This window comes from Erythranthe guttata, chromosome 14 (assembly GCF_056151865.1).
Source record: "Erythranthe guttata isolate IM_541 chromosome 14, IM_541, whole genome shotgun sequence".
NCBI classification, from domain to species: domain Eukaryota; kingdom Viridiplantae; phylum Streptophyta; class Magnoliopsida; order Lamiales; family Phrymaceae; genus Erythranthe; species Erythranthe guttata.
The window spans coordinates 3,581,474-3,602,101 of NC_142546.1; the positions used below are offsets into that span (position 1 = coordinate 3,581,474).

The window sequence follows — 20,628 nt, forward strand, 5'->3', positions numbered from 1 at the left end:
AGTTGATGCCACTCTTGTTGTTGAAAAGAGTTGATGATGATCTTTCGTTTTATTTGCTTCGGTCTAATCATCTGATTGTTTTATTTTCAGGTTTTTTACTCAGCGGGACAAAATAATTATAATCAATAAACGACAAAGGGGGAGATTGTTAGAATCCTATGGATTCTAATTGTACGAGAATTAATAAAACTTGTGCCACAAGTTTTCATATACCCTGAGCTAAAGAAGGGAAGAGTCCTTGTAGCTTTTAATTCTTTTAATTTGTCATTAATTGATTTATAATAGGAATTATTCTTCTAAAGAGTTTCCTTGTTTTGAAAATATTATTTCCTACGTAATTAAGAGTTTCCTAACCCTAATGGACTCTTTTTTCCTTGTAGGATTCTTATAACATGTAGAAGTATAAATACAGCAATACGGCGCCTCAGATCTTACGTCTTCCTAGAGAGAAAAATTTACGCAGAATATTTTCTTTACTCTCGTTTTTATTGGCGTCGTTTTGGAGAGAAGCCGATCTCTCTTTTCTTGGTTGCTGTAGCACGCCTTTTGTTGGAGAAGAAAAATTATATTTTTCCGCTCTTATTTTTGCTGCTCACGGAGCGTCTTGTTAATCGAGAGAAGATTTCAGAGAAATATTTTTTTCTCTCTCGTTTTTATTGCTCCATCGTGATACGTGATTTTCATAGAAAATATACCGGCTTCAAGGCTTGTGGTGAAGACACAGATTCAAGGAGTATCACAAGTTTGCTTCTTCTATACAAAAAGAAGATCGGTTCTTCGGGAGAGGGGCTTAAACAGATCTCGGGAGGAGATCGATCCGCCGACTGAGGGATTCAGCGTTGAAGGGAGTTCAACCGTGCGGAGCAAGGGACGTGCTGCAAATTGAAGATTTATAATTCAGCGTAGTATACAAGAACGGCGTCAACAAAGAGGGAGTCTTTGTATTTTGATTAAGTCCTATTATTGTATTCGTAAAACTAAAAATTAGTAAATTTTATTTGCAGGTCCCCGTGGATGTAGGGTACAGTTGTATCCGAACCACATTAAATTTGTGTCTCGTTTATTTCTGTTTTTACAAACTGTTTCACGAACTGTTGCAACTCTTCACGCAACAGTAACGAAAAACTGAATCTGACACAAATAATTTATATCTGCACGAAATAAATTCTAACATTCTATATATTAAATATAAATTAATCATTAAAAAACAAAAAAAAAAAAGAAAGAAAAGAAAAAGAAAATTGTGATCTTCTTCCCCAACAACCTCCCAGACCCATTTCCATGCCAAAAGAACAGAGAGCAACGAACGGAGCAATTAAACCTCATCTCCATCCATAAAAATATTTTCAATCAATTCTACATAGAATAAATTTTTTTACAGAAATTGATTCTCATTCCTAATTTACTCATTCCTTCTTCGATTCCGCCGAGGGTGTCTTCGAACATCTCGTCAATCAAAATAATCTAGACTCCAAATTTTACTCATTCCTTCTTCGATTCCGCCGCCGCCGTTTTGACGGGCTCCTTCCCCGGCTTCATATCCCCATTAGCCTCGTCTGCCGGCGCCGAAATGGAGTCGTTTCGCAACGGGATGGTGGGAGGTTGTGGGCTGGGGTTTGGGCGATAGGTCTCGTTGTCGGAGTTGGGTCCTGGGTTGCTTTGGTAGAATTGATTAGGGAAATTCCGACGGCGGAAGGAGTGGGAATTGGAGGCGGCGCAGAGGAGGAATTTGGGCTAAGCAAGATGGGAACAAGAATAATTTTTTTTTACAGAAGTTGAGAATTAGAGAGAGAGAGAGAGAGAGAGAGAGAGAGATTTGGCAGATTAAAAAATGAAAAATGAAAAGAAGAGATAAAAAAGAAAAAGGAAAAATTAAACTTTTAGTCAAGATGCGAGTGAATACAAATTTAACCCTATCAATTTCACATGTGGCGCGCGTGCACAGATTTCCGGTGAATTTTGCCGGAATATACCACTTTTTGGGCACCGTGCAACAAAAACTCGAGTTTAGGTAAAAACGTGCAAAAAAAAATTGTTTGGGGGGCAAAGCGCAAAATGGGTCATAGTTTAGGGGGCAAACTGCTTTTTACTCTTGAAAAAAACATGGATTAAAATATGGGTTGGTGGCGATTGTGCTGAAATTCTCCATTGATGAAGTCCTGAAGCAGGATCGGACTCTGATGAGCTGTGTGTGTGTGTGGGAGGGGAAAGAGAGAGAGAGAGAGGGGGGTGGCGGACGGGAAGAAGGAAGACAATATTTTTTTATTTTTTGTTTTTCTTGTTTTGTTTTTATTTATTTTTTAGTTTTTTAAAGATTATTTTATATTTAATATACAATATGTAAGTGAATGGACGAATATATCCCTACGAATGTCACGTGCAAGGCACATGTTTTAACTTTCCGGACAAAATTACCGGAAAATTGAGTTTAGGGGGCACCGTGCAACAAATTAACGAGTTCAGGTAAAAACGTGCAAATTTTTTTTGTTTAGGGGGTAAAGTGCAAATCGGCCCATAGTTTAGGGGGCAAACTGCTTTTTACTCTATACTTTAATGTTGTAACCTACTATATGCTTTGATGTGTATTATTGCACAAATATTCTCTTAAACTATATTTATGTAATCTACTATGTTTAGGTACGTATAAAATTGCATAAATATTCTTCTACTTAACCATGTACTATGAAGACATCATCCGACCATTAGCCTTTATCTGCTATCAAAGAGTAATGTTGCCAAAAATATCCACAATTTTATTTTTATCTATCTCTAACCTAATTAACTTTCACACATAGAAATAGGCTAGTAGATTGGATAAATTGTTCCATTTTTGGCGATATCGATTACAAAATTTCTGATTTTAGAACAACATTTTTTATTTTCGAATTCTAAGAGTTCCGATTATTTTTTTTCCAAGTTTTTTTGGAACATCATTGAAATACATATTAGATTTCGATTTACGAACTTAATCTATTTTTCAAAAAAATATTCACCCCCCCACCTCCCCACACACAAAAATAAATAAATAATAACACTTGCAATATTAATATTAAATTACGGCAATCCCTGAGATAAAGTCAATTTACAAAAATACCTCAATGTTGGGTAACTACAACCACCCCCTTTAACTATGAATCTTCTTACACATCCACTGTTGCAGTGTCAAATTTAGTAGAATCTTCTAGATCATGTGAAATATTCTCCAATTTGTATCCATTTTATCAATTTCACCTCCACAATCTGAAACAAGATGATTATATGATATGTCTCTTGACTTGTAAATATCAGATTGTGATACATCTGAATTGAAACTGCCTATTGCACAGAACATTCCACAAAATTTAGAAGATTCCATTGAATTTGACACAATAAGGGTGGACGTGTAGAAAATTAATAATTGAGGGGAGTTGTTATAATTAATTAGATTTTTTTTTTTTTTTTTTTGTAATTTGACCTTATCTGAGGAAGTGGCCGCAATTTACTTATGTTATTATGTATTCATGTTATAGACGAGTAGACAAATGGAAAATCCGAATTCCGCGCATTTAAATAAAAAAAAAATATTTTTATTTTGAAACAACATTTTCGTTCAAATTTTCAATTATTTTGGAATGGAATTGGAATTAGATTTCCAATTCCAAAAGAAATTGGAATTTTCTGAGAGTGTTAATTAAAATCCGATTCATTTTTATATCCCTAGTGCTACAATATACGTGTATGACCTTATCGAGTGAAATTTTTCGGATGATGTATCATCATATAAAATAGGGTAAATTACACATACATCTTTGAAATATATTAAAATAACTTTAAAGATCTGCAGTATTGGTAACTACAACCACACATCATGAAACAATTATCGGAGCTAAAATTTCATTTCTTGGGGACCGATATACACTATATTTGTTTCCCGCGGGGCTGTTAATTCTAACATAGACGAAAATTTATAAATTTAATATAAACTAATAAGAATTTAAGAAATATTAGGAGAGTCATGTCACTCCCTAATAGTCCGTTACAACCCTAGCGGAATAACTTATCCAATGCATTATTTCGTTACGATTTCTAGCAATATTTCAGATACGTCATTGTAATTGCCGATATTACATGAACTTTAAAGTTATTTTAGCATACCTAAGGGGTGCAAATGTAATTTACCCAATAAAGTATAAACAAACTAACAAAGTATAAACAGTCTAACCACATTTTGTCAAGATAAATAAAATAGAATAATAATAATAATAATAAGTGATTTACCTGGAAATCAATCATTAATAAGGGCGTTTTATAATGATTAATAAGTAATAACTTCCCCCAAAAGGCATCATCAATTCATCTCCAAACAAATCCCCTTCATCCACTGTCCTCTGGTAATTTCTCAATTTCCAGAATATTCCAAACACTTGTTTTAATATTTTACTCCCTGCCTTTTCGTCTGCAATATATATTTGTATAATATATATACATTCAAATATATTTGATTCAGTCACATGTTGATTCGTCGTCGTCGTCTTGCTTGGTAAACGGAAAAATAAAGGTGTTAATTACGGATTGTATGATTTCGAATATGCGATGGATTGTTTCGGTTTTTTGAACTTTTAATTAATAATTTTATTTTATTTTGAAGGAAAAATGATGTGGGAAACGGGTATAGGAATCGGGTTGATGAATGTTTTATCGGGTCGTGATACTCCACCCAAAGAACTGCTCTGGTTATCTTCTGTTTTTGCTGGGATTTTTATGTGCAAGATTGTGAGTTCTTTCTCTTTCCCTCTAATTTTGATGCCCTTTTTGTTTTTTTTGTAATATTGATTTGCTTGTATTGCGTTTTGTTTACTTGGGTTACTTTTCATATTTTTTAATTATATGAGAGTTGAATTTAGTAGTCTTGTAAGAATTTTGGATGAGGGAAGACATTTGTCAAACTGCATTAATGGTGGGTGTGGCCTTCTTTTCTGTGTGTGTGTGTGTGTGTGTGTGTGTGTGTGAAGTTTGACAGACGATTCTTGTTTTTGCCACGAGTATGTGTGTATGAAGTTTGATACACGATTCTTGTTTTTGCCACGAGTGTGTGTGTGTGTGTGTGTGTGTGTGTGTGTGCGCGTGTGCGTGTGTGTGTGTGTGTGTGTGAATTTGATACACGATTCTTGTTTTTACCCTGAATGTGTGTGTGTGTGTGTGTGTGAATTCGATACACGATTCTTGATTTTGTTAAGCTGCGATTCTTTGTAAGATTTGATCGTTCGGGTGACACGAATGCAAAGATGACCTCTATTGTTATTTTTGCCATTAAAAAGCACATAGGTTAACTTATGTTTATGTCAACTCACCTTTTTGAAAGATATCCGATTTTGCTGTTAAAGGTTTATGACCTAACAGGAGTAATTAGCACTTCATTCTTCAACGGATATAACAAGCTTAACAGCAATCAGAAGCTCGAATGGAACAACAGGTTAATATAATGCTTCTTTACGATTTTAACAATATATATATATATATATATATATATATATATATTATATTCTTTATTTGACCGTTAAAATATTTGCAGGGGTTTCTCCACCGTCCACGCCATTGTCGTAGCTGCTGGTTCGCTGTATCTATTGGCTGTTTCGGATCTTTTCGTTAATACTCAAGATGGATTGTTTGTCAGCAAAACCTCAACTTTATCCGATACACTTTTGGGGGTATGTTAACTCTGTTTTTATTGCGTTCGAGAGAGATCATTTCCATTATGTCTTTATGTCATTCGGATATATATAATCTTGTTAGTTGCCTTCGGTTTGTCGAACAGTTCTATTTCAGCGAATGGTTTAGATATTTATAAAAGCTCGATCAAGAAAAAAAAGAAAAAATGAAATCGTCCAGATTTGACCCAACTTTTATCGAAACTAACTATCTTCTCTCGCATTTATCAACTTGTCGATATAATTCGAGGCTATAGTTTCTAATATTTGATTTCTATTGTTATTATATATTGCAGGTTTCGATTGGGTACTTTCTGTCTGACCTGGCAATGATTTTTTATTACTATCCAGCTTTAGGAGGGATGGAGTATGTAAGTATACGAAACTTCCGAATTCACCGGAATTGGAGTATGTTTCTTGTTATATAAGTTTCTAGGCTGTTGCTCGAATATTAGTTCATTTATCTAATATGTCGAGATATGAATTTATAATTGAACGGCCTTATCAAATCTTGAGTACCCTTTTGTTTTCTGGAAATGGTGATTATTAATTCGAGCTCGTCTATTTTGCCAGGTCGTACATCACGGACTCTCTATGTATTCTATCACGATGGCTCTATTGAGCGGTCAAGCACAATTCTATATACTAATGGTTCTCTTTACTGAAATCACGACCCCGTTTGTCAATCTGAGATGGTATGTTTGTTCGTAAGGGTAGCAAATTATGCCGATTAATTCCGTCTTTAAGTTCGAAGTCGATTTCATTGTTTTTGGGTCTCGTTCAGGCGTCTCGACATTGCTGGCATGAAGAATTCAAGAATCTACATTTACAATGGCGTCGCGTTGTTTTTCGGGTGGCTGGTATTGTCTACTAACCTTTTTGATTCTCGATTTTTTTCTTTTTTCTATAACACAGAAGTTCATCATATGTAACTTTCGATTGTCGTATTACGTAAACTAATGATTTAAGTAATGATTTTCAGGTTGCGAGGATCGTTTTGTTTATGTTCTTCTTCTACCACATGTTTATCCATTTTGATCAGGTGCGTGCGTGCGTGCATGTTCACCGAATAATATTAATCATTTGTATTATTACGAGTGATTTATATTCTATATTGGCGTTTTATAGCGCATGTATTAGAAATCGTGATTATTTTTTTTTGTTCTCCAAATTTATCGATGCATAATAATTTAAGTTGATACCGTATTAGGCTTCTGTGGCATTGATTAGTAATATATATCAACCCTATCGAACAAGTGATGCCTAATATTTGTGTTCTTATTCTGCATTTTGTGCTCGTTTTTTTTTTTTTTTTTTTTTTAATTTTTTTTTATTATTATTACAGGTGAAGGGAATATTCCCGTTGGGGTTTTACAGCTTGATTTCGGTACCGCCGGTTATATCGGTGATGAACATATTCTGGTTCTGGAAAATCGCAAGAGGTATGGTGAAGACACTAAGAAAGGCTAAGCACAGCCAATAGTGTGTTTTTTTCTCGAGTCGTCGAGATTTCTTAGTAGCATGTACATGATATTATTTCAAAGTTTTTGAAACCGTATTGCATTTAAACGAAAGCAGCTGTGAAAATTTGTTTGCTCGACTCGAAACTAGTTTAGCACGAAATCTAAGCAACAGCCAAACCGAGTCGAGAAGATCTCTCTGTACATAAATCGATATTGGGGAGCTTTTGTTATTAGTAGATGCGAATTCTAATGCCAAATTGATTAAGCTTGTGAATATGAATAATAATCCATATGATTTCTTTGATTTTGATATTGAATATTAGAATTTTGAAAAGGATCCTTGAATGTTGCGGGTCGATTCCTATAAGATCCGTTATCCGACTTGGAACCGTTTAGCTTACATAAATTTGCTTCGAAAATTTAACAATTTCTTACACTATTTGATTTATCTAATACAAATGAAATAAGATAAATCACTTGAGATAATGCTAAATTATATATATATATATATATATATATATATATATATATATATATATATATATATATATATATATATATATATATATATATATATATATATATATTAAGAATGTTGCTTCAACATTTTAAATTTGTCCTTGTAACTCTTGTAACTATCGTCTATTAGGTGTCCAGTTGTATGTTTTATTTATTTATTATGGTTGACTGCAATATGCAATATGTTTTGTTAAATAAATATAATCAATGTATAATGTCTTCTATCATCTATCAGTTTTTAAAATTTTAGATTATACTTAAGTTTGAAAAAAATATAATTAAATTCTTATTGGCTAAAAAAAGAAAAAGAATAAAAAAAAAAAGACCAACTCAGTAGCAGAACAGACAAAAAGATGGATGGGTTCAATGAATAGTGGCCTTTAATCGGGGTATGGTAATAAATATAGGATAAATCGGGACCTCTGAATTTACAATTTTGACCTTTGACCGACCAATTTTGACCGGTCAACAAACGGGGTGTAGTGCCCATACAACGTGACAACTGCTAAAACCTCCTCACACGAAATTGATTCCAAAATAATTGAGCTTCAGAATTTATTATGACTCATCAAACGTATCTACATTAAAAAATTCAAATGACCGTACACGCATAAATTTTTATACATTTTATATTATATTTCAAGATTATTGATATGTCTTGAAAAATAATATATGAAAATAAATATCAATTATTGACTATTCAAATTATAGATAAACTTAACCTTTTGATGTTTAAACAAGTTTACAAATATTATTAACAATATTTTTATTATATACTTATATTAAGATAAAATAACTAGAGAGCTGACTCATAAATATTTGAGAACGAGCTATATTTCAGCTCGTCAAAAAGCTCAAGCTCAGAAACTTGAGTTATTGCTGAGTCGACTCAACTTATTTACACTCTTAAATTAGTTATCTTAAGTTCGAGTTTATTCTTTTTTTTTTTTTTTATGAGCAGCAGAAGTTCGTGTTCTTTTTTAGCTAGCCAACGAGTCAGTTGATTTATACCCCTATGTTAACTTATTTAAATCACAAATTCATATTTAAGGAAAAGTAGTATGTATATCTTGTCCTTGCACCCATATATTATATTGCCAATAACATTTACATTGATATAATCTAAGACTACAATGTTTCACACATAGCTAAAAAAATATTGACAAAGTTTTAACTAAATTAAAAATGAAGATATTTTTATGTAACTCAATTGAAAATGGTGGGGCACAACTCCAAGACAAGTCATAAGATAATGTAGGAAATTATTTGTATATGACAAAGTAGTTCTCAAGAAGCCACTTGTTGAGAAGTTTCCCTTTTCTTTTTCAATGACAAAAGTTAATTATTTAAATATAATACATACTAAAAGTAATGTGGCTTCTTGGTAAAGGTTAAATAAATTACATATAAGTGGCAATTGGCTATATATGAAAAAAAGCCACGTAACCATCTCAACAAAATAGTCAAAAAGCCCATTTAAAAAAAGGGATAATTAGCAATACCCCCCTCATCTAGGTAAATGAGTTAACAAAACCCCCCCTCCCAAAACTAATTAGAGAAAACCCCCTTACCTAATATTCTTCCCAAATATTATTTAATAATTCCCAAACCACCCTTATTACCCCTAAATTATAGCTATTGACTAAGTTGTACCATTGTGGCCTCTTCCCCAACCAACCCACGTCACATTCTCACTCTCCTCTTTCTCTTCTCTCTCTCTATCTCTCTCCTCTTTCTCTCGCACACACAAACACACAGGCACACACACACACAAATATTATCTCTTCTCTCTCTCTATCTCTCTCCTCTTTCTCTCGCACACACAAACACACAGACACACACACACACAAATTACACACACAAAATCAGCAGAAGCTGAGGTATTTTTTCCCTTTTCTTCTGGTTTGAAATTTTGTTGTTGCCATTCGTTTCGAGTCTTCTGCCTTTTCGATCTACCGTGATTTTATACAGTTTTTTTTTACGGTTCGGTGATTTGCAATTCTTAAATAGCAAAATGATTTTCGTGTTTTTACGATTCGATTTGCAATTTAACAACCATGCTTTCACTTGTTTGAAGCCCGACGACGGCCTTCGTTTTTGTTTAATTTGGTGTTTGTAGAATTAGTGGTGTTTGATTTATGGTTTAATTACTGTTTAAAGTTTGTCGCATTTATGATATGGGTGGAGGATTGCGATGGGTCTGCTGGCGGCGGTGGTTTTGGGTGGAAGATTCCGATGGATTTGCTGAATTCGCGCAGAAAAAACAAATTCGCGCAGGCAGGGCCCTTAATCGACTACGTGGTTTAATCGACTATGTTCAATAGTCGATTAAGGCTTAATCGACTATGTTCAGTAGTCGATTAAGTTAACCGACTCTAGTTGTTCAATTTTTTTTTTTTTTTTGATTTTTTGTTTATTGATTCCAATGTATAAATCAATTACAATGTTTGTATTTTTTTTTAAATATAATTGATTTTGCATTTTTTTTGTAATTGTGATTTGTTATTTTTAATAGCTAAAATTTTAATCGACTATGCATTAATAAACCTGATAGAGAAAAAAAATTAAAAAAACCAAAAAAAAAATTAAAAACAAAATTAGAAACAAAAAAAAAATTAAAAAATTAAAGATTTTCCTTAATCGACTATGAAGCATAGTCGATTTAAGACTAATCGACTATGCTTCATAGTCGATTAAAAAAACGGAAAATAATAAAAAAATCGCGGATGAGGTGGCGGGCGGGGGTAAAGCTGGAAAACATAATGGCTGGAAATGGGTGTGGACTTTTCTCAAACGGACTAAAATATTTTGGGCCTCCCTCAATTAAAAAAAGTAGTGAGGGGGTTTTCTCAAAGAGCCCCTTAAAAAAAAAAAAAAAAAAGAAATCCTATTTTATTTAAAAGTTTAGTGTCTAAAAATATGAATTAAAACCCTATTATTTACTACCTAACCAACAGCCCTATGGAACTTTTAAAATCGAGAATGCATAATGGAAAAATTAATGAATTATCTTTTCAACGACCCTTAAATGTGCGATTCATACTTCCTGTATAATTTGCGAGTTATTGCATTTAGATCGTGATTTATCTAGTTTGTGCAACTTACTTAGAATATTCTTCAACAAAAAGTCAATGTTAATTATCTAATTTATTAGTTATTGCGTTGGCAAATAAATTTTGATTTTTAGCTTAGTTTGGTGAAATGTCTAAATTTTGCCAATCAATTGGAATTCGGATATAAATAATAAGGGTGAAAATGTCAAATGTATTTTTTAGTTAGTCACATAAGTGCTTTTAAATTGAATATTTGTTTAAAGGGTGTTTCTCGAATTATGGCTTACAACTTCTTATTTTTAGAGAAGCGAAAAAAACTAATGTTGTAACTAATTATGAGCAAAATAAAAAAAATCATAATGAATATCCGAAAACCTTTGCAATGTGCCAACACCGGGCAGTTAGATGATACATCTGATTATTTATACCGGGCAGATTTAAACGGTCGAATTGAATAAATAACTACATACTAAGTACACATACACATGGATGTATCATGTATGTGTAGATTTATGGTTCAAATCCACCCAGTGTAAATAATCAGGTGTAACATCAAATTTCCTGCCAAATAGCCCATAAAGTAGTTGAAAATTTTACAAAGAGATTATATAAAATAGGATGCAAATGTAATAATCAAAACTACCATATACAAATAAATATTTCACATTTAATATTTATAATAAATAATTGGATTCTATTAATTTAAAATAGAAAATATCAACTTATAAAAAAAAAAAAAAAAATCAAAACCCTAGCGAGTAGAGAGTGGTGACACGATGCGCGTACTGCACAGCCGCTTGCAGACCGTGTGCACCACCCCCACTGGTAGCGAGTGGGGCCCACACCTACCCTCTTTCCTTTTTCAACTACTGAAATTCAACGTTATTTAATTTTTTCAAAAACATTATTTCCACAACCGTTATTACAACACCACAACGCTTAATTCTTTGGAAGAGAAAGTTTTAGAAACTCAGAAACAAAAAAGGAAAGAGAATTATAATATATTTTTATATTCTTTTGTTTTTTCAAGAAAAAATTGTTGCCTGAATAATATGTGGAGGAATCCGGCCGTCAATCTGCTCAAACAAGCGTTCAAGTCCGCCGCCCGACCCGGACCCGGACCCATATCCCGGTCCGGCGGCCACGGCTCCGGGTTTTTTCGTGGCCCGCCGTTCCAGTTCCAGTTCCACCACTACTGCAGCTCCGCCGCCGCCGCCGGCGAAGATGAGAATGCGATGACGTACGCGGAGGCGAAGAGGCTGATGAGGCTGGTGAACGTGGAGGCGCTGAAGGAGAAGCTGGGAATGGATGGGAAGGAAGTGATTCCGTACGGCGAGCTCCTGAAAGCCTGCGAGGCCATCGGCGTTGCAAAGTCCGACGGCGAGGCGGCGGCGTTCGCCAGGGTTCTTGATGAAGCCGGCGTCGTTTTGCTCTTCCGAGACAAAGTCTACCTCAACCCTGATAAGGTTCTTCTTACATGGGTTTTCTCCCCCTTTTCTCCGATTTATGCTGATTCTTCTTTTTTCACACATACAAAAGTGCTTTTTTTAGGATTAAGTACTTTTACACAATCACTTTAGTTTGTACTGTGAAGAACCCTCTCCCTTAGATCTTGAGAAACTTATAAATTACGGTGAAATAAACGAATTTGTTCGGGCCTCGATAATCGATATACACTTAGATCTCCGATCCGATCCGATCCTCCGTTATAACTATATAGCCAGATCCGATGAATCGACAATCGTGGAGAAAATGCATTAGCCAAATTGTGATGAATACGATATTATATTTGTTCTCCCCTTCGTCAATGTGATTTATTACTAATAGTCGATCTTCGATACTCGATAATTAGAACACACTATTACAATAACTAGTTTTTCAAGATTGAAGATATAATAATAACAATTAACAACCCTCGAATTAAATCGACTATTTTTCTTTCAGGTGGTCGATTTGGTGAGAAGTGCGGTTCCACTAACCCTACTACGAGAAGACGATCCATGCAAGGAAGAGTTCAAGAAGCTGAAGGAGAAGAAGGAAGAAATCGATCGGTTGGCCCACGCGCAAGTGCGTCGAATACTGTGGATGGGATTAGGTCTAGCTGTTGTCCAGGTAGGACTATTCTTCCGACTCACGTTCTGGGAATTCTCGTGGGATGTGATGGAGCCGATTGCTTTCTTCACTACCACAGCTGGCATTGTCATTGGCTACGCTTACTTCTTGATTACTTCTCGGGACCCGAGTTATCAAGATCTGCTCAAGAGGCTGTTCTTATCGAGGCAGAGGAAGATTATCAAGAGCCGTAATTTCGATATTCAGAGGTTTCTTGACCTGCAGAACAAGTTTAAGTCGCCTGTCGAATCTGTTGCCTCTATTAGGAGGAGGATTGGCGTGCAGCTTGATCCGGAGGATCTTTTGCATGATCGTTGATGGTTGTCGGATTAATTCCCGAGGCGTTTTTATATATTTTTGAAAAATTAACAAGAAAAAAAGCTCCTGTGTTTTTCTTCGATGGAGTTTCTTACGTATATTCGGATATAATTTTTGGTCAAGATTCTAACGGAGTTTTTTGTATTGAAGATCTATATATTTGGCTGAAGTTATACTCTATATTATTACTTGGGGTTATACATTTGCTGCTGCAATTTCAAGGTTATGGTTGAAAGGAAAGAAAAGACACATGTTGTTGTTGTTGCACACAAAGGTCATCTAATATCCGAACATAATATTGTGAGCTTCCATCATCGTTCTCCGATCTAATATCAAGGAGTAATTTCTATTTTGAATACGAAAAACGAAGAATTGCGCCATTGATCCATAAAATGGATCTTGGTTCAGTAACAAATCAAGAACATGATTTAGTAATTCAAAAGCAAAATGCAGTACCACAAATTCGATAATAGTTTTCTACACGAAAAGCTTTCTGTATTGGTCTGCCTCTTCAGCCATCTCTTCTCCGCTTCTGTCGTTTCTCTCTTTGTCCAAGTCAAGCTTCTGCTGCAATTCCTTCTCCTTCACATCAATCTGTGCAAAAAATTAGCAACAAAAAAAGAAAAAAAATTCGAAAAAATCGATAAGCAATATTATTGTAATTTATTGTCTTACAGCATCATAAATCTCGTCATTTTTCTCAAAATCACCACCTTTGCGTGGGAGTATGTGAATATGAACATGCGGAACAGTCTGTCCAGCCTGCGGACCATCCTAAAGCGAAAAAAAAAAAAACGAGATTTCCAGACATTATGACTTGAGAAAAAAAATAATGAAATATAGTTAATTAACAGCTTCAACAACTAGAGGAAGAAGAAATGCTGTTATTGTTCAAATAGGATTTCAAACATCAATTACTAATTAAACACCCTGCTAACAACTCAACAAATGCATAATCTAGTTACGTTTCTTCCTTTCGCTAGTTCTATCAAAACTGCTTTCTTCCTTTCTTTTTTCTCTGAGCACAATGATAATTTGTCCATTACATGCGAGGATTAAAGAAAAGAAAAGAAAATTCCACAAAGCTAGAACATAAGGTGGATTTTGATTAGCTAAGATGGAAGAAAAAGGACAAATCCTGAGTACAACTCATTTTCGAAGAGAAGTTGAAAACATTTCCAGTTCTTATAACACATGCAGCCAAGTAGCTTTACTCTTAGGGAACACATTTCAATAGTAGTCATAGAATCCTTACAGGATGATGCATTGAAACTATATGAAAAAATAGTTGATCAAGTTTCTCAAGTATAATAGTATAAACATCATCAGATTTCTTACAGCTAGATCGTGCAGATACAGCAGTTGCAATGATAGTTCAAGAAGAGAGCAACTTTTGGAAGTAAAACGGAAGCTTTGTTATCAACAAAGTTCTATGTGATATGTTCATGCAATCAGACGCTACAAAATCGTGATCTCCAGTAATTTCTATGTCATAACATTCAAACTTACGATTTCGCTAGTTATTTCTATGTATAAATGGCTGACAGTAATAGTTGTAAAAGACGAGCAAGATTTCTTGAAGACCCTATTCACAAAATTTGACAAAAGCAAAGAAAAGAGCCAGTTGCTTCTGTTCTAAAAGTTTACGTGATGAGCAATGTTTAATCTTCCAAGAAAGGAGTATCTCCAGACAAAAAAGAGGCATCTAAAATTGTATTTGTCCATATAAATTGAAAAACGACCAACATTCATTCTCAAATTTACTCTTATGACGGCAGAGAAAGAACAAGATCAAAACGTAATGATTGCTTTCGTATGTCATTCTTCTTCTTACTTGGATTGCAAATGTGAGTGAAGATGCCTTATGATAGGTCTCCAGCTGGCGCCCGATTTTCTGAGCCGTAAGCCATAGGTCACTAGTCTCATCAGTTGTAAGATCAATGAAACGCTTTACATCACGTCTTGGACAAACAAGCACATGTGTGTAGTGTTAAGTCAATCAAATAAAGAAATGTGAATGTTGAAAATCCCAACCAACCAAATATCAATTTAATCTATCATGTCACACTTGTGACACTAAAAGCTGTTTAAATATTGCGAGATAAAAGGATATGACCTGTAATGAAAAGCAAACAGAAACTACGATCAGTCGATCAGTAAAACAGCAAGGATTACAAATGTAAATGACAAACTGCAATTCTTTCCCTTTTTTTTCCGGAAAAAATAAAAGCAAATAATGATGTTCTCTCTTTGTATCGTTCTTTTCACATTTTCGTCAAACCCTTGTACATTATATCACAAGTTACAGGCTCAGCTGACATCTCAGATATACAATGCAGAATTATATTGCTCAAGACATTACACAAAATAACCAAGTGGACGATCATAATCGTTTCACTCATAAATGTCGATAAAATGCGTTATTCATAGATGAAATGCTGTCAATTTATCACCATCTAGAGCCATCTTAATTTTATGAAGCATGATAGTTGGCATAGTAAATTTTGCAGAGTCGTGAAAAAGGAGACAAACTCTTCTTCCTTTCGTTCAGGCAGTTTCCGGCAGGTATACTATTACACGAGAATAAATCGATTTTATCATTCTTAATTTTAAAACATACAGGATGTAACGAACATAGATTTTTTTCGTTACGAACATTTGCAACTTGGATCGCTAAACCACTCACCGACATCCCGTAAAATATATCAAGCAACTAATTTTTCATAATAATCATAAAATTAGGCTTCCAAAATAGTTAAAACATCACATCGAGCTGGTATTCTCCAACAAATAGATTACGATACCGTGATCATGATAAAAAAAATTAAGAATTCAAAATTAAAAATAGAAAAAGTGGGAAATGCATACCAGGAAGAAGAGGGCGCAAATTGACCAAAGCATAGGAAAGTTGAGTAGAGTAGAACACTTCACTGGGGTTGATTTTGTAAGGTCCAAATGCATAACTCTCCGACTCCATTTCAGCCTTCAATTTTTATTTTTTTCAAGTAATTAAAAACAAAATTAAATCACAATTATCCAATCTCTCAACCTAATTACGAAATAATTTACTAGAATTGGATTTGATGAGAAGATTAACTTGCCTGATCTGAGTTGTGAGTGAAGGAGGAGGAGGCTCTGGGTGGTGAGAGCGGCGGCGCGAAATGACGGCGGAAGTGGCGGCGCGTCGAATAGAGAAATGAGGTGGTGAAAGAATAACGAGAAGAAAGTAACGCCGGTGATTTTAGCATCAGTGCCGGAGAAGAAAGATGCTTTTTCTCTCTCTCTCTCTCTCACGAGGGTTTGAACTAAAGTCGTCGTTAGTTGGGTGTATATTTTTGAAGTTTGAACTAAAGTCGTGTTGCAATGAATAGAAGCGTGTCAAAACACATTTATCGGGTCCAATTATTTTCATGCATTTTGCTATTAACCCTCCCCTCAGTCCCTTATCTCCTGAAACTAGCATTCTCCTCCTGTTAAAATGCCGTCGTGAATTCCTCCTTCGCCGCCACCCCGTTCACCAACCGGAGAGCGGCGGCATGGGGAGGAGATTTCAGAGGCGGAGTTCGAGGCATGACACTAGTGATTGGAGGAGGAAGTTGTCGAATTGGGGAGTCGCGGTGGAGGAGCCACTCCGGCGGCTCATCGTTGTATTTGAAACGCCGTGGGATTTTTGCTGATTTTACGTATATTCCATTTAGGTGTTTCCAGCGGCGGAAAATGAGCGATCTAGTTCCAATGATTTGTAGTTTATTTCAATATTTTCCATAGTAGGTTTAGATAATATTGTAGTTGATTCAATGTACTGTAGTTTGTTTTTGATGATTTTGTAGTTATTTTCGATAAATTGTAGCTTGTAGTCGTGTTGGAATTTTTTGTTGATTGTTGTAATTTGTAGTTGATTATTATAATTTGTAGGTGTTTATGATGTGATAAATCTGCTAAAAAGAAAAGGACGAATTTATTAAAAAAATGAATTTATCAAAAAATAAACTTATTAAAAAATTAAAAAATAGAAGGATATATATATGTAGTGGATAAGAGGAATAGAAAAATGGAATAATGTAAGGATAAAATGGGATTATAAGAAGGTAAGATGTCTCTCAAATGGAAATAACAACATTGGTGTATTATTAAAAATAATAATGAAGAGGGTCTCACTAATAGACCCTATATTAAATAGTACTCCCTCTATTCCTAAATATGTATTGTTTTTTTCACCTTGGAACGAGTCTTAAGAATCGCAATAAATATGTTTTGATTTTTGGAAATAGATATAGATAGACCAAATTACCCTTGTTTACTAATTAATGCAGAAAGAGTGTTGGAGAATTAATAAGGGTATAATTTAAAAATATGTAATTAATATAACATTGGAATTGTAATGCGACAAATAATATGGAACAAAAAATATTCTTAAAGAGACGAATATTGTGGAAAAGAGGGAGTATTTGAATTCATCTCTTACTCAAAAATATAAATAGATTTGAACAATTCAATAAAAAAGTTATATATAGTATTTTTTATATATATATATTTGGAAATAAAAAAAATATTAAAAGTAAAAACAAATTATTAATGACTAGTAATCATATTAATTAAAATCAAATCTTTCTTTTTTATCCTAAACATATATAAATTTTTAGGGGCTCTTTGACATAACCCCCATTACTTTTTTAATGGGAATAGGCCCAAAATATTTTAGACCATTTGAGAAAAGCCCAAATTCAATTTCAGCTATTATATTTTCCAGTTTTACCCCCGCCCACCACCTCATCACTAGGTCACGCGCTCCGCGTTTTTTTTTCCGTTTTTTTAATCGACTATGAAGCATAGTCGATTAGTCTTAAATCGACTGTGCTTCATAGTCGATTAAGGAAATTCTTTATTTTTTAACTTTTTTTTTTCTAATTTTGTTTTTAATTTTTTTTTTTTTTTAATTTTTTTTCTCTATCAAATTTATTAATGAATAGTTGATTAAAAATTTAACTATTAAAAATAACAAATCACAATTACAAAAAAAAATACAAAATTAATTATATTTAAAAAATATACAAACATTGTAATTGATTTATACATTGAAATCAATAAACAAAAATCAAAAAAAAAAAAATTAACAACTAGAGTTGGTTAACCTTAATCGACTACTGAACATGGTCGATTAAGCCTTAATCGACTATTGAACATAGTCGATTAAACCACGTAGTCGATTAAGGGCACTGCCTGCGCGAATTTTTTTTTCTGCGCCGTCTTCCTCCACAATCCACCAAAAAACGCCGCCATAACCATCACTACCACACACACATACGCCACCGCTAACAGACCCATCGCAAACTTCCACCCAAAACCGCCACCGCCAGCAGACCCATCGCAATCCTCCACCCAAAACCGCCGCCACCAACAGACTCATCGCAATCCTCCACTCAAAACCGCCTCCACAACCATCATTACCATCACCATCCACGCACACATACGCCGCCGGTAGCAGACCCATCGCAATCCTCCACCCAAAATCGTCGCCGGTAGCAAACCTGTTGGTCAGAGACGAGTCTTGTGGAGTGTGGAAATTTGTATCGTGGCTCTCGTCGTCGGAGGACGACATCGGCGGCGGCGAGTTTATGATCGGCGGCGGCGGGGGAGGCTGCTTCGTCAGCGGCGCGGCGGCAGGGGCTGGAGGTCGGGGCTGGGTCTGTAACGGTTGGATATTAGGGGTAATAAGGATGGTTTGGGAATTATTAAATAATATTTGGGTAGAAAATTAGGTAAGGGGATTTTCTCTAATTATTTTTGGGAGGAGGGGGTTTCTTAACTCATTTACCTAGATGAGGGGGTCTTGCTAATTATCCCAAATTTTTATTATATTTTTAGGATCGAGAGACACATAATTTATATGGAAAATTAGAGAACCCCTATCTAGGAACTATAGTTAAGGAAACATTCCCTCCCACAAATAATTAAAGAATGGGCGAATGGCAAAAATGCTCATCACATGGGACTTAAATGCATTTTAGTCCACAAAAAAAACAGTCTTTCAATTAAGCCCATCTCCATGTCTTTAGTCCAAAATACCCTCAATAATATAATTCTTATCAATTCCACCCATTATGCTCTAACTTCCTTAATATTACACATTGACCCCGTATTTAAACAAATATATCACATTAACCCACAAAACTTTTTTTTTCAGAAAATAATTTTTTTTCTGAAATACTTTTTTTCCGGCCAGATTCCGGCGTTGACCTTTTTTTTTTTTTTTAGAAAACTTTTTTTTTCCTGAAATTTTTTTCAGCCGGTCGGTCAACCATTGTTGACTTTTTTTTTTCTTTTTTGAATTTTTTTTCTTACAAGAAAAAAATATTTTAATTAATATTACTGTTTTAGCTACTAAATTACTGTCTCGGACAGTAATATTACTGTTTGGGACAGTAATATTATGAATATTATTTTTCCGAACAGTAATATTATGAATATTATTTTTCCGAACAGTAATATTATTAATATTATTGTCTAAGACAATTAAATTACTGTTGAAGACAATAATTTAGCATCTAAGGTAGTACTATTAATTAAAATATTTTTTTTTAAGAAAAAAAATGAAAAAAAAGTCAATTAACAGTTAAATTACTGTCTCTGACAGTTAAATAACTACTGGAGACAGTAATTTAGCAAACGAATACAGTAATATTAATTAAAAATATTTTTTTTAAGAAAAAAAAGTCAATTAACAGTTAAATCACTGTCTCCAACAGTTAAATAACTGCTGGAGACAGTAATTTAGCAACGAATACAGTAATATTAACTAAAATATTTTGACGAAAAAAAAAAGTCAATTAACAGCTAAATTACTGTCTCCGGCAGTTAAATAACTGCCGGAGACAGTAATTTAGCAGCCAAGACAGTAATATTAATAAAAAAAAATTAAGAAAAACAAAATTATAAAAAAAAAAAAAAAGTCAACGCCGGAATCTGGCTGGAAAAAAAAATTTCAGAAAAAAAAATATTTTCTGAAAAAAAAAAATTGGGGGGTTAATGTGATATATTTGTTTAAATCCGAGTACAATGTGTAATATTCAGGAAGTTAGAGCATAATGGGTGGAATTAATGAGAATTAGGCTTAAAATTGGGGTAAAAATTGAAATTATGGTTAAAATTAGTTAACTGGTGAAATTGGGCTAAATTGGGGTGTAAATCATGAAATTTGAGTTAAATTGGGTTTCAATGGATTGGGGGTAATTTTGGTATATATAGAAGGATTTTCCTTATTTACAAATAAGTTTGAATGTGCTGGATTTATTTGAAAGACAAAATAGTTGGATGTCCCTCTTTTAATTAAGTGTCCTTGTCATGGGTCTATTTGTCATTACCCCTTAAAGAAAATCCACTTAGTCAATATTACACCTATGTGATATTTTCATAATTCTAAAATTACCTTTAATTATCTATTATATTTTTTCAAAACCCTAATATTATTTTTAAACT

General features: G+C 34.0%; 3 protein-coding genes and 1 long non-coding RNA gene across 4 annotated transcripts in view; 3 read left to right on the forward strand and 1 right to left on the reverse strand.

The window, feature by feature from the left end:
• LOC105958599 (uncharacterized) overlaps positions 1–7,407 on the forward strand; it is a 42,149-nt gene extending 34,742 nt beyond the window's left edge. The window contains exons 2-10 of the mRNA XM_088813266.1: positions 4,466–4,537; positions 4,628–4,752; positions 5,364–5,452; positions 5,552–5,687; positions 5,984–6,058; positions 6,261–6,382; positions 6,472–6,547; positions 6,670–6,729; positions 7,033–7,407. Of these exons, the coding sequence (XP_088669392.1) occupies positions 4,633–4,752; positions 5,364–5,452; positions 5,552–5,687; positions 5,984–6,058; positions 6,261–6,382; positions 6,472–6,547; positions 6,670–6,729; positions 7,033–7,170 (816 nt within the window). The 5' untranslated portion in view covers positions 4,466–4,537; positions 4,628–4,632 and the 3' untranslated portion in view covers positions 7,171–7,407. The remainder of the gene's footprint in view (positions 1–4,465; positions 4,538–4,627; positions 4,753–5,363; positions 5,453–5,551; positions 5,688–5,983; positions 6,059–6,260; positions 6,383–6,471; positions 6,548–6,669; positions 6,730–7,032) is intronic.
• Positions 7,408–9,301: 1,894 nt separating this feature from the next.
• Positions 9,302–10,161, forward strand: LOC148764945 (uncharacterized). The gene is made up of 2 exons (XR_016029581.1): positions 9,302–9,549; positions 9,830–10,161. It is a non-coding gene; the product is annotated as an uncharacterized LOC148764945 (long non-coding RNA).
• Positions 10,162–11,600: 1,439 nt separating this feature from the next.
• LOC105958625 (calcium uniporter protein 1, mitochondrial) lies at positions 11,601–13,360 on the forward strand. The gene is made up of 2 exons (XM_012982628.2): positions 11,601–12,188; positions 12,667–13,360. The coding sequence occupies exons 1-2, from the start codon at positions 11,775–11,777 to the stop codon at positions 13,150–13,152; spliced, it is 900 nt and encodes a 299-aa protein (XP_012838082.2). The 5' UTR covers positions 11,601–11,774; the 3' UTR covers positions 13,153–13,360.
• Positions 13,361–13,479: 119 nt separating this feature from the next.
• FHIT (FRAGILE HISTIDINE TRIAD) lies at positions 13,480–16,427 on the reverse strand. Its single transcript, XM_012982630.2, has 5 exons — positions 16,254–16,427; positions 16,019–16,135; positions 14,987–15,133; positions 13,828–13,926; positions 13,480–13,746 (listed from the first exon to the last, which is right to left on the reverse strand). Exons 1-5 carry the CDS (start codon positions 16,398–16,400, stop codon positions 13,630–13,632), a joined length of 627 nt encoding a protein of 208 aa, XP_012838084.2. The 5' UTR covers positions 16,401–16,427; the 3' UTR covers positions 13,480–13,629.
• Between the last annotated feature and the right edge of the window lie 4,201 nt (positions 16,428–20,628).